The following is a 13173-nucleotide window of genomic DNA, read 5'->3' as shown; positions in this document are numbered from 1 at the left end:
ACGGCCTCTCTTTCTTCTTTCACTCACACTTCCTCCCTTCCTGTACAGTGCGGCTCAGGTGTTCACCGAGATGACAGAGAATTACAGCTCCATTTCCTTTCCTCAAAAAGCGTTGCGTTCAAAGGGCAACGCATCGCGCCGAACGGGTGGTGGCGTTCCTTGGACTCCGTGGCAGCGCTACAACACGCTGTCGCGTTCCACTCCTAAAGGCGAAGCTTAAGCGTCATTAATCGGCAGTTAATTAATGCACCAACAAAATGTGCAGCGAACAATCACGTAGCAGAATGCAGCACTCAGGCTTTCGCCTTTCAGCATTTTAGCCGCTAAAGTTCCTCGTAATTTTGGTTGGTTGCGAGAGGGAGGTTGCTCGGGAAGAGCGCCATGGGTCGCACATGCCCTCCACCGGTGGCAGCACCTGCCGTCGGAGGGCCGTGTCGCATCATTGCTTAATTAACCGCTGCACCACTCCCAGGCATCAGTGATACCAGCCGTTGTCCTGTGTCGTTCTCTTCTTGTGTTTCCGTCTTTTTTGGCTGGTTTTCTCCCTTGACAGTGACAGTTAAGTCGAGAGTGGCCAATTCCGCATCAGTGGACATTTAGCCACTAACCCTAACGCGTCATGCCCTTAAGATGGAGCTTATGCGTGCCCTCCAATTTTTTGCTTGCATTTTTATTTCCTTAACACGTTTTGCCGGGCTAGACAGCTAGCATTAAACGTGCGGAAGTAAGCACGTGTATGTCTTTTCTTCTCTCTGTGATTTACTGTCTTGATAGCAAGGCGACACTAACTAGGAGCAGGCCGACAGTGACTGATTTCTAGCGGCTTTAGCGGCAGTGCGACACGATGGCAGGGGGCGAGGTGTTTAGCGTTAAAAAAAAAACAGGGTCCACCAGTGCTTCAGCATTCGCTAACAACGCCTATAAACGGAGGCCCGACCGTCGCCTATTTTGACCCGATCCTTCGGCTGTAAACCGCCTCCGACCACTTCCGAAACTCCAAGCCGTTGACCACACCCCATTTCACTCGCCACCCGCCTGCAGTTTCTGCACTGCCTTCGAGAATTGTAATCACTAGTGTTTAATTTACGTTAGGTAAGGGCTTACTCCAATGCTGTGTAAATATGGGTATATAGCTCTCTTTTAGTAAATTTAGCCTCGTTCTCCTTGAATTAATGTAAACAGTTGAGCTCCCCGGGTGTATTGCAAAGAGCCTAATATTTGTGGATGTCTTATATAGTGGCTGTGTCTTGTTCCCACCGCTGAACATAAACTAGCTAACCCTGGATGTCAAACTCCGCCCTATTTTGCCTCGGTTCGTGAAGGCGCCTCGTTTTCCTCCGCAAGAATGGCAAAGTATTGTATTAAGTTGAGACAGTGCAGCAGTTGTTAAGAGAATTATGTTGCAAGCCAAATAAAAAAACAAAGCGCACAATGACGCTGGCGAAAATAAGAACATAAATCAGACATACAAAGCTCGAGCATTTGGATAGACGAACGGAAAAACGTTTAACAAGAGGGATAAAAAACAGCAACAATAAAACTGAAATTTTAGTATTAGAAGAATCCACTCAGTTGCCGTTCGCGGAAAGCGATATTGAAATTAGAAGTTCTGTATTCTAAGTGAAGTTGATACCGTTTTGCCTAGTAACGTAAGAACATTAGAAAAAAATATTCCCCTAAAAATGCGTCTACAAATATATTTTTATACATTTAAAATGTCCGCTGCAAGAGTAATAGAGGAATCTCATTCATGTTACACAATTCTCTACCGTCAGCAGGAAGTGAGCTCTCCCTCGAAGATACATAACTGAAGTGCACCCTAACATAACAATGAAGCGAACTGGTGTTCTTAGAAGAATTATATCACTTTTAGCCCCAGTTTGGTTAAAAAAGGTACCAAATAACGGAACCATGGATTAGCATCCGCGGTCAAGCACCAGGTGTCAGCTCCTTTAGGAATGAGTCGTAATGGATTATAAACGCGGTGGTATAATTTCGATGGAGGCGGAATTCTCTCTACCAGTGTACTGTGCGATGTCAGTGCACGTTAAAGAACCCCAGGTGGTCGAAATTTCCGGAGACCTTCACTACGGCGTCTCTCATAGCCTTAGTCGCTTTGGGACGTTAAACCCCCATAAGCGACACCAAACCATAAGACTTATTTCATGAACATATGTACGAAGTTTCATTAAAGGTTGTCCTTGGCTTCACCTGCTGTGCTTGACCTGTTTCCCACGGGATGACCTCGAAGCATAGCATGCATAGTTCAGACATTTGAACGGTATACTGCGAATACCGTTTACTGCGAATACTGCGAATACATTTGAACGGTATACTGCGAATACCGTGGGGGCGTGGAACCGGCGATACCGAAATGGCGTTGCCGCTCACGCATTTACTGCTTTTCACGCAGGTATTCATCGCTGGTTATTCAAGTCACTGCTTTCATGCCGAGGAATTGTCTGCTGTGCATGATTCGTCTACGCTGGATACTGGTTCCTTCACCAAGCTTTCACCTGTGCTAACCACGGTCGACTTCAACGATTGTGTGTGCCTCGCAGCCGATTTTGGACATTGTGCGGTGCCAGTCAACCCACCATGGTTTTACAGCCCGTGCCACTACACTCTTCAAAAGGCGGGAATCGTCACTTCATCGTTGGGGCGTGGAACCGGCGATACCGAAATGGCGTTGCCGCTCACGCATTTACTGCTTTTCACGCAGGTATTCATCGCTGGTTATTCAAGTCACTGCTTTCATGCCGAGGAATTGTCTGCTGTGCATGATTCGTCTACGCTGGATACTGGTTCCTTCACCAAGCTTTCACCTGTGCTAACCACGGTCGACTTCAACGATTGTGTGTGCCTCGCAGCCGATTTTGGACATTGTGCGGTGCCAGTCAACCCACCATGGTTTTACAGCCCGTGCCACTACACTCTTCAAAAGGCGGGAATCGTCACTTCATCGTTGGGGCGTGGAACCGGCGATACCGAAATGGCGTTGCCGCTCACGCATTTACTGCTTTTCACGCAGGTTAGTGACACATATTTCAATATATGTTTAGTGTATGCTTTGCCGGTTCCACCCCCTGTATTGTATGCATGCGTTTCTTCTCATTCTGTAGCACACAGACCCATGTTACGCAGAAGGTGTCGTTTTTCTTTATTTCGAAGAGCTGCGTTTTACCTTTTGCTTCTGGTTTTGTGCGGCGACATAGAAGTTAACCCAGGACCTAGCGATGCAATCCTGCAGCAGCTTTTGCAAGGCCAGACAGAAATTAAGGAAAAACTTGCAACTATTGAGAGTTATCAGGATGAAAACAAAACAGCTATGTCGGATCTGAATGCCCGTATGGCCAATTTAGAAGCAAAGATTGCAGGTCTTGAGGAAATGAGGGCCGCTGTCGAGGACTGTAGGGCGAGTAGTGAAAGACAGCGTTCCGAGTGGCAGACTCTGATGAAGAAAGTGGACGATCTTGAAAATCGATCTCGACGGTGCAATCTGCTCTTTTATGGAATTAAGGACGAGGATGAACGCGAGTCACAACCAATTTCTGAAAAACTTGTCCTAGATTTGTGTAGATCTACTCTGGGAATAGACCCCAGAATCGAAAGAGCTCATCGGCTCGGACGGTTCCGTTCAGAAGGAACTCGCCCAATAATTGTTAATTTTAGTTCATTCAAAGAGAAAGAGGCTGTTCTGTCAAATGCGAAGAAATTGAAAGGAAGTTCTACTAGCATTTCAGAGGACTTCTCTGAACCAGTACGAAACAAGAGGAAAATGCTATGGGACTACGCCAAACCTCGCAAGGGACCCAATGGCAAAGCACATCTGAAATACGATGTCCTTTACTTGAATAATGTCAAGTACATTTACGACGAATCTCAGGGGCAGGTAGTTCGAGCCTCTTGACAAGTTAAGCCGGATCACCCTGTTTTGTCGATTCTAGTACTAAACTGCAGAAGTATTAAGAATAAAGTGGACAAGCTACATGGTCTAATTGACATGGCGAGACCTTCCGTTGTGATCGGATGTGAATCATGGCTGGATGGGGATGTTAGCGATAGCGAAGTTTTTCCGAGTAACTATATCAGCTATCGAAAAGATCGAGACAGGCACGGAGGAGGCGTATTTATACTGGTGGACGTCTTAGTTAGTTCTCGTAAGATGGAAATTGATATTGGGACATGTGAGGCAGTATGGGCTCAAATTAGACTTTTAAATGGTAAATTACTATCAGTTTGCTCGTTTTACAGGCCACCTGGAAATCAGCTTGAACCCATCAGCGACCTAACTGATATGATTGAAACTGTTAAAACTGACTGTTTAGTTGTTGGAGGTGACTTTAACATTCCTGAATTAGACTGGAGCTCAGGATGTCTTCCGTCTAGAGCCAATTCCGCAGTAGGCAAAGAATTGTTAAATCTGTGCAATTCATTCAGCTTATCCCAATTAGTGCTGCAGCCAACCCGTGGCAACAATGTTTTGGATTTATTATTCACTAACCAACCATCGGCAGCTTGTTCTACCCTTGTAGTGCCCGGTATCAGTGATCACAGTTGTGTTTTAGCGGAAATGAACTTTCAGTATGTTAAACTTGAAGACTGTGGCAATCGGCGCATTTACAGTTACCGAAAGGCAAATTTCCCCGAGATAGCCTGGGCACTTGAATCCTATGTCGATGTGTACGAAACATTGTCTGATTCACTTAGCGTTGATGAGCTGTGGCGCACACTGACAGCCAAACTTTTTGATTTGCGTGAGCAGCATGTGCCGTCATGGGTGATGACGAAACGTCGCAGCAAAAGCAAGCCATGGTTCACAAAAGCGCTGCGCAGAGTCGTTGAAAAGAGGCAACAACTATATGCGCGCTTCAAAAGAAATCCGTCGGAAGATAACATGGATCAGTTAAAAAAGATTACAAAGGATATGAATGCTTCGGTCAAAGAGGCTAAATTTACCTACTTTCAGTCTTTCGACATGCGTATCCAGGATCGCCCTAAAGAATTTTGGCAGTACATAAAAAAAAACAGAAAGGATGAATTGTCTATCCCGCCACTCGATCACAACGGAAGTATCGTTCATGATAATCTGGAGAAAGCCAAGTGCTTTAACACGTTTTTCAGCTCAGTTTTTTCTGCTGAGGACAGCAATAGCCCTGCCGATTTTCGCCTTGCCTTGAACTGTACGGAACCCATGGAGAACATTGAATTTGATCAGCGAGGAATTGTGTCGCTCTTAGAACGCTTAAAAGATAACAGTGCCACCGGTCCGGACGGCTTACCCACGATCCTGCTCTCTTCTTGTGCTTTTGCGTTGTCAAGGTACCTTCAAATTCTTTTCACAAAGTCATTACAGGAAGGCTCCTTGCCTGATGAATGGAAGCTTGCTAATGTTGTACCTATACATAAATCGGGACCTAGGAATGTTGTTTCAAATTATCGACCAGTGTCCTTGACCAGTGTATTATGCAAAGTTTTAGAGCATGTGTTTTATACTAGTATTATGAATCATCTTAGTATACATTCATTATTAAATACTAATCAACATGGCTTTCGCAGTGGTTACTCGTGTGTCACCCAGCTTACCGAATTTGTACATGACCTGTCAAGTGCTTTAGATAAGGGATATTCTGTTGACTGTATTTTTCTAGATTTTAGGAAGGCCTTTGACGTTGTATCACATGCCTTATTAATACAAAAATTATACTGGTACAACATAAATGAGAACGTTATTAGGTGGATAAAGGAATATTTGAGCGTTAGGCGTCAATGTGTTGTTGTCAACGGGAAACAATCGCATGAGGTGGCTGTAACATCAGGGGTGCCTCAGGGATCCGTCTTGGGCCCATTACTGTTCATAATTTACATGAATGACATCTTTTCAGGTATTTCTTCGTACATGCGTCTTTTTGCGGACGATTGTGTATTGTATAGAATTATTAACAATCAAAGTGACTGCGATGCATTACAACAGGATTTGTGTAAAGTGGCCCAGTGGTGTGAGAACTGGGGAATGCATATTAACTTACAAAAATCTGTACATATGTGTTTCACTAAAAAGAAGGTTCCCCATATTTTCACTTATAACATAAATAATAGCAGACTGCTTTCAGTGTTGGAATTTAAATATCTTGGTGTATATTTAACAAGTTCAATGTCTTGGCATCGTCACGTGCATTTCGTTACTGCCAAAGCCTGTCGTGTTTTAGGTTTCCTGCGACGTAACGCTAAACTTTTCCCTTTAAAGACTAAAGAACTGCTGTATAATACAAACGTTAGAAGCATACTTGAGTATGCTTGCACAGTCTGGGATCCGAAAACCTTGCTTGACGTTCAAAAGCTAGAAAGAGTTCAGAATTTGGCTGTTCGTTTTGTTTTCAATAACTATGGGCGATATTTTAGTGTAACGAGCGCGAAAAAATCTTTGGGTTGGGACTCACTTCAGAAACGTAGGAAAGTACTGCGTTTAAAATTATTTCATAATATATTTCATTCTAGAACTGGAATAGACAGAACCAAATATATAGCCAACCCTGATTACGTGTCTTTACGTAGAGATCATTCACTTAAAGTTAAAGAATACAGGTGCCGGACTGACCTTTTTAAAATGTCTTTTTTCCCCAAAACGGTTTCGGAATGGAACAAGCTGCCTGAGGAAGTAGTGTCCATATTATCAAATGATTCATTTTCTTCCATGCTGTGACATTTTTTTGTGTATAATTCCGTGTTCTTTCTATCTCATTGTTATCTTTTTTTTTGTAACCACCTGCACGCGGTGGCATTTGTGTACTTTTTCTTCTACCCCCCCACTGTAATGCCAGCCAATGGCGCTGTGGGTATGATGATAAATAAATAAATAAATAAATAAATACCCCCGGCTCATTGTTCTGTTATCTCCAATTTCCAACAGGTTTCTATTCTGTGATACATTTCAATAAAGCAAAGGTGATCTTGTCGGCATGGCTCGTTCTCTGCTGTACAGTGTATAGCTGGCTGCCATCAGAGGAACTCTGCCTTATATCTGTTGTATTATCTAATATAGTTCTCCTAAGGGATGTGGCATGTAACACGCGTAAGCCATATTTTCGCTGCGGATAACCTTGGCAGGCATGCATACAAAAAACAGCCCCTCTGTTGCCACGCTCGTTATCGCAAGCGATGTCACTTCGCTGCAAGTAATTCTGATACATTTTCATTGGGCATCGGATGACATACCTTGAACTCGTGGTCGTAGAACAGTGCTAGCCGGAGCAATACGTTGATTTGGCCGACCACTAATGTCCCGGCGAGTGCAGAAGTTACGGCCATTGGATGCCGAGGCTCGTACAGTGGCGCGGAGGTCAGGAAGTGGTAGAGAGAGACTTCCCGCCCGACCACCAGCCGATAGGCGCGGACTGAGGCGATGCCTGGCACGTGGTAGACGCTGTGTCCCGGCCGATGGAGCGACTGCTTGAAGAAGGTCACAGTGGCCTGCGCAGCTCTTCGGTACAGCTGAAAGAATGGCGCCGCTGTGTCGTTGGGAAGGTAGGCGAAGGCGTCATCCAGCATTTCCCAGGAGCTCGTCATGTTGAAGGCATTGACTGCAACGAGCCCCAAAATTGAGCTGACTTGACGCGCTAAGGACTCGCTGTAAGAGCGCGCGAAGGCCTGAATTGACAGCTTCGACAAGCGCACGATGTTCCACGTGGGCTCTAGGTTCTTTTGAACATCCCTGTGCATTTGCCACTTCACCATAGGCATCACCATCTCCAAGGCCTCCATGCACTTGAAAAGATGGAAGTTGTGCTGGCTCCGTTCACGGCCCATATCCGCAAGCATGGTGTTCGTCAGATAGCCAGAGACCATTGGAGACAGCGCCCATACCACGTACGCACCCAAGAACAGTTTGAAACGCTCCCGGGACTCGCTGCTGCGGTTCAACAGCTGCGAGTCAAGCTGTGCGTACAGTTCAGGGTGCAGGTTCACCATTTCGTCCACGGGCCACAGTTGGGAGTCGTCTGGCAGATGGCCGTTGACTGCTCGGCGGAGTTCGGGCTCGCTCAAATTGTGGAACTGAGGTACCGTGTCTTCTCCCCAAAAAAGGCGCACTATCTCGGCCACTTCTTCGTGAGTGCTCAGCACGTGTCGGATCATTGTCGAGTAGGACTGACCTGTACCGCCGACAATCTCGGCGCACCGCCTAAGGTAGTCGTCTGCGTTGCCCCCCGCGGACAGTGCCTCGATGTCGCGGATCCACTGAATGCAGCGGGGGTCTAGCGTCATGTATATGGCGTTCTCAGCGGGTAGGAACGGATGGCGACCCACGTAGAAGCCCCAGAACATTGGCATGCCATACTGCAACGAAGACCGAACCAGGGTGTTGAAAAGCTGGTATCGAGTTGCGGGGGACTTGCTGGGCCACGGGAGGCCGAGCTCCTCGAGGAAGGCGGTGAACACTGAGGTGTTTCGGTCCTCCACCTGCAAGCGACACCCACCGCACGTGTATTGCGCAGCTGTTAGAGAGCTTTGAACTATTTTTTTCGTTATGGCCGAAATACGCCGGAACTGAAGGTATTGTGCGGTAGATAGAGTTGAAGGTGTTAAACGACAAGTGAGCAAGAGGTGCAATAATGGATGGCTCTTGATAAAGATCGAGCACTTCACGCTATTTGAAGTGCATGGTCATCGCAGAACTCGGGAGTGTTTTTCAGTTTCGCCTCGATCGCACTGAGGCCGTCTTGTACGTGATTGGATAACACGTCTTGGGCAGCGAGTTAAAAGAAAACATTTGTGTAAGAGTTGCTCTTTGGCTAGTTGGTCTTCCAAGATTTTTTTTGAACCAGCGCCGATAAACCAAGCCTGTTTTCTACTAACATCGCTCGTAACTCGTCACTAGATGACCGGCGCTCTGCGGTCGAGGCATTTTTATACATTCATGTTTCCTTTTAAACACCCTAATAAGCGGAGAACTACATCGGTAATAAGCGGCGACACAGTGTATTAAGTTATCGAACTGATTATACTGTGATAAACGCCAAATCAATCAATAAAATAAAAAATGGCCTCATGCTCTGCAGGAGCAAGGTCTCAAGGCACTAGGAAGTAGTTTATCACACTAGAGATTGCTTGGCTCTTAATTACTGCCGCGCCACTGCCACCACTGCCAGCATTATCTTGTTCACACCGCATCATTATTATTGTTTTGGTGTTTTTATTTTATTTTTTTTTTTATTTTTCACTGTGTTCACCTGTACCCAACGAACCATGATTCAATGTAGTACACGATATGGGGCTTCGGTTTGAGGGGCCCTTGTGGTAATTTTGTGCTGAGGCAACCCCTATATTACCGTATTCGGTCGCCTTTGGGAAATAAGTGGGAAAGCCTTAATTGAGCTTTCCCCTGTTGATTCCGCATGGGCACTATATCGGCTCTGCTAGCACCAACTAAGCTCGAATTCTTATATCCAGCCCACATGAAAGCCTTGTGGAGTAACATCAGGGAAGAAGCAGCACAAATGTTGGTTACTTCAGAGTAGACGCCACGCGATGTGTGCTTTATGCAAAAAACAACTGGTCTAGCCCAAATAGGGCTGCCCGTTCAAAAGTCCTATAGAACCCGAATGGCCCTGCTTGGGTTGGAGAGCGGCACGTCCGCATGATGCCTACGTGAGTGCCTTGTGGGATTTCTGAGGGCGGACAAAACAACAATGTGAGCTTTATGCAGTAGAAATTTGTGTTAGTCCAAGCACGCAACAGACAGCTGTAGGTCCCGCACTGGCTGCAGTGGGGCTGAAAAGCGGGCGTGGCCACAATGTGGACGCATGGCTGACATCTGAGATCCTTGACGGCAGATGCCCTTGCGCCGAAACCTCTGTAGGTCCCACAGGGGCCGTCGGACGGTTCAGAATCGGCAGTGCTCGCATTATGCCCCAATCACTCTTCTCTGGGGCATGCCAGGGTAGCTTTAACGGAAGACTTTCCTGGTGCAGAAAAACCTACGCTAACCCTATTCGGTCTGCCGGGCAAATATTGATGTACTTCTACTTGAGCTGCGGCGATGCTACAGGCATGCTGCCCACATTTAGACCTTTTCTAGTATTTGAGGGGCATATGCAACATAAATCCAGGTTCTATGAGGGAAAAACGCGGATAGTCCGAATGGGGCTACCAATGCATTGACACCATGGACACTGATTGGCCGTAGCGGAGCTGAATACACCGGCGTGTCTCCGTACTGTCAAGCACGCTGTACTTCTAATTGTGAAATTATTAACATACGTACCCATACATTTCTCTCGTTTGCTATTCAAACAATTCTAAGCATATTTATTCAATTAAAGCAGATTACATGCCTATGACTCTCCAACTCGCATAATTTGTTGGGCTGCTGTCATGAATACGAAATATTAAAATTAGCTTTTTGATGAACGGGAAAGCAGACATTCTCGCTATCATAGAAGATGAATGTTGGGATCGAGCCTGGAAATGACCATTCGGATGTCAGCGACGAGCGATCGGAGGCAGGGAACTGTCAACATAAATGGACGCCTGACCTCATGCTTTCGTTTCTTTTTTTTTGTAGCGTGAGCTACATTGGCCGCCGTTGCGCGCGCTCACTTGCTCGACCATACTGCGCATGCGCGAGGAGGAAGTGACGTCACTACGGACAGCTGGCGTACCTCGCCGTGCGCGCTCGGCGTCACTGACCCTGGGAGCGATTATGCGCACTTCCTTTCCTTAAAATGATCGGAGTGGTGGTGGTGGTGAAAATTTATTTCCAGCGGATGTAGGAGAGCGACACGAAGTCGCCCGCCGCTTAAACGGCGGCCGATATCCCTTGGGCAGCGGCGGCGTCTTCAGCCAGCTGGAGGAGCTTGATCTCTGTCTCCGGGTCGGGGCTGAGCAGTACAGCCTCCCAATGAGCAGAGTCGGTAATGAACTGACTCGCGGGTAGGGACTGAGGGCAGTTCCAGATCATGATTTAGATCGGCTTTGCTGTCACAATTTTTAAGGCGGAAGCCTTTAATGCCTCATCGTTGTAAGCAGGAGTTGTCGACAGAAAATGTCACGCTTTTCAATTGGTCGAAATGCTCGTGACGTCACAGTGCGCGAATTTCAAATGGGGCCAATTGTACTTTCGCTAGTAACCATGCAACCAATCAAAGGGATCGTATAGTGATGCTCCAACTAAGTTGGACTGAGTTTAGTTAATTGCTTAATTAATCAATTAGCCTAATTAAAATAGAGGAGAATGATGAGGTCAGAAGAAAGAGGAAAAGAATAGAAAGACGCGCGCCGCAGCGACAACAGCGTCCGCGGAAGGAGACGCTGCTGAAAAAACAGATAAGTACAAAACCGCGTTCGCTCCACCGCCACGCACTTTCCCACTCAGTTCGACGTTGCTCGTTTCATATACGTTGTGTCGAACATCCTAGACAGTTCCAACAATTGACAGGTGAATGACAGAACATGATGGATAGAAATGCAATAATATAAATATGAAATAGCCTAATTAACCTTTCTAGTTAGACCGCATAAATCAATAAAACCGAGAACGAAATTGGTCGAGTTGGGGAATCGAACCAGGGTCTCCGGAGTGCGATACGAGCACGCTAGCCACTCCGTAATGCCAGCTGAACGGTTTGGAATGAACAAAGGCGCGTCTAGCTAATACGGCGTCTTCGTTCACTCCCATCTTCCCCCTTTCCCTTACGGCGAGGTGCAGGTGTCCACCCAGATATGCGAGAGAGATACATTTCCTTTCCTCAAAAAATAAATTTACCGTCCAGCAAGGCGTACAGCCGAATTGGCGATGGCGTTCTGTGGACTACCTGGCAGCGTTGCAAGACGCTGTCGCGTTCCACTCTTACAGGCGAAGCTTAACATGTTAACCACACATCAGTAACACACGCAGACAGCCAATGGACGCGTCATTCGCTGGCAGCACTTGAATCATCATTCACAACCACATTCGTGACAGAATGCTGTACTAAGGCTTTCGCCTTGCACCACTTTAGTCGCCAAAGTGACTCCTAATTTTGTATTTGTCTGAGTAGAGTCCTTCCGAATAGAAGCTACACAATTGGGGATTTGGATAAGTAAGTGTTAGTTTGAAGTTTACGCCAGGCTTTGGCCTGTTGCTTGGAGAGCGTTTTATCTGCTGGGGGGAATCTAAGTCTTGCAAGCCTGTAGTGCTGCAGGATTTCTCTGTAAGAAAACAACCTGTCCTTGCCGGAGTATAGGGCGGGTGGGCTGCACGACCCAGCTCGGCGGGACAGTTCTCGAGCTAGGTTATGAGCCGCCTCATTACCAGCAAGGGAGGCATGAGCAGGCGTCCAGATTAGGCGAATGCGCCGCGTGGACTGATAATTTAGCAGAATCCGTGCTGCTTGTGGGGAGATTCTTCCAAACGTGTAGTTACGTATCGCCAATTCTGAGTCGCTGACAATGGTTTCTGCCGAGGATCCCGCAATGGCTAGAGCAATGGCTGTTTCTTCTCCAACATGTGTGTGCTTAGTGCGTATAGTGCCCCCAGTTATGAGTGTACCACTTTCTGTGGTGACCACAGCCACCATCTTGTCAGCTGAAGAATCTTCTGCATCTACGAGGGGGTACCCAAAAGAATCCGAACTAATTTTTTTAATCTCGGAAAAAGTGGAACGGAAACTCTTGAAATATTCAGAAAGGCGTTCAAGGACGATGCTATGGGGACAACTCAAGTGTTCCTGAATCAAAGCAACAATCATGCCAATGGAAAACTTCAAATTCACCTCGTTTCAAGAAAGCTCGTCAGGTGAAACCAAACCTCAAAACAATGCTGATTTGTTTTTTTGACGTGAGAGGAGTCGTCCATTCAGAATTTGTTCCGCAGGGTCAGACAGTTAACCAGAATTTCTTCTTGGATGTTTTGAAAAGATTGGGCAACAGTGTGCTGTGGAAGCGGCCTGATTTGTGGCAGATGGATTTTCCTCCATGGCAATGCCCCTGCTCACACAGCGCTGTCTCTACGACAATTTTGGGCCAAAAATGGTATGACCACTGTTCCTCAACCCTCATACTGAACCGACCTTGCCCCATGCTACTTTCTTTGTTTCCTAGAATGAAAAGACAGGTGAATGGAAAGCGTTTCGCTGATGTTGCTGAGGTGAAGAAAAAAACCACGGAGGGACTGCCAAGCATCACAAAGATGAATTT

General features: G+C 46.5%; 1 protein-coding gene across 2 annotated transcripts in view; it reads right to left on the bottom strand.

Annotated features, from left to right (window-relative positions):
- Positions 1–13173, bottom strand: part of LOC149345271 (uncharacterized) — a 44108-nt gene that overhangs the window by 18260 nt on the left and 12675 nt on the right. For both annotated transcript variants that reach the window (XM_089546557.1, XM_089546558.1), the window contains exon 3: positions 7216–8457. In XM_089546557.1, the coding sequence (XP_089402683.1) occupies positions 7216–8457 (1242 nt within the window). The remainder of the gene's footprint in view (positions 1–7215; positions 8458–13173) is intronic.

The sequence above is a fragment of the Amblyomma mixtum genome, chromosome 5, assembly GCF_055824585.1.
Source record: "Amblyomma mixtum isolate Tamu chromosome 5, ASM5582458v1, whole genome shotgun sequence".
In the NCBI taxonomy this organism is placed as follows: domain Eukaryota; kingdom Metazoa; phylum Arthropoda; class Arachnida; order Ixodida; family Ixodidae; genus Amblyomma; species Amblyomma mixtum.
Note: the sequence above shows the minus strand (reverse complement) of the source record. Positions and strands in the feature narration are given on the sequence as shown.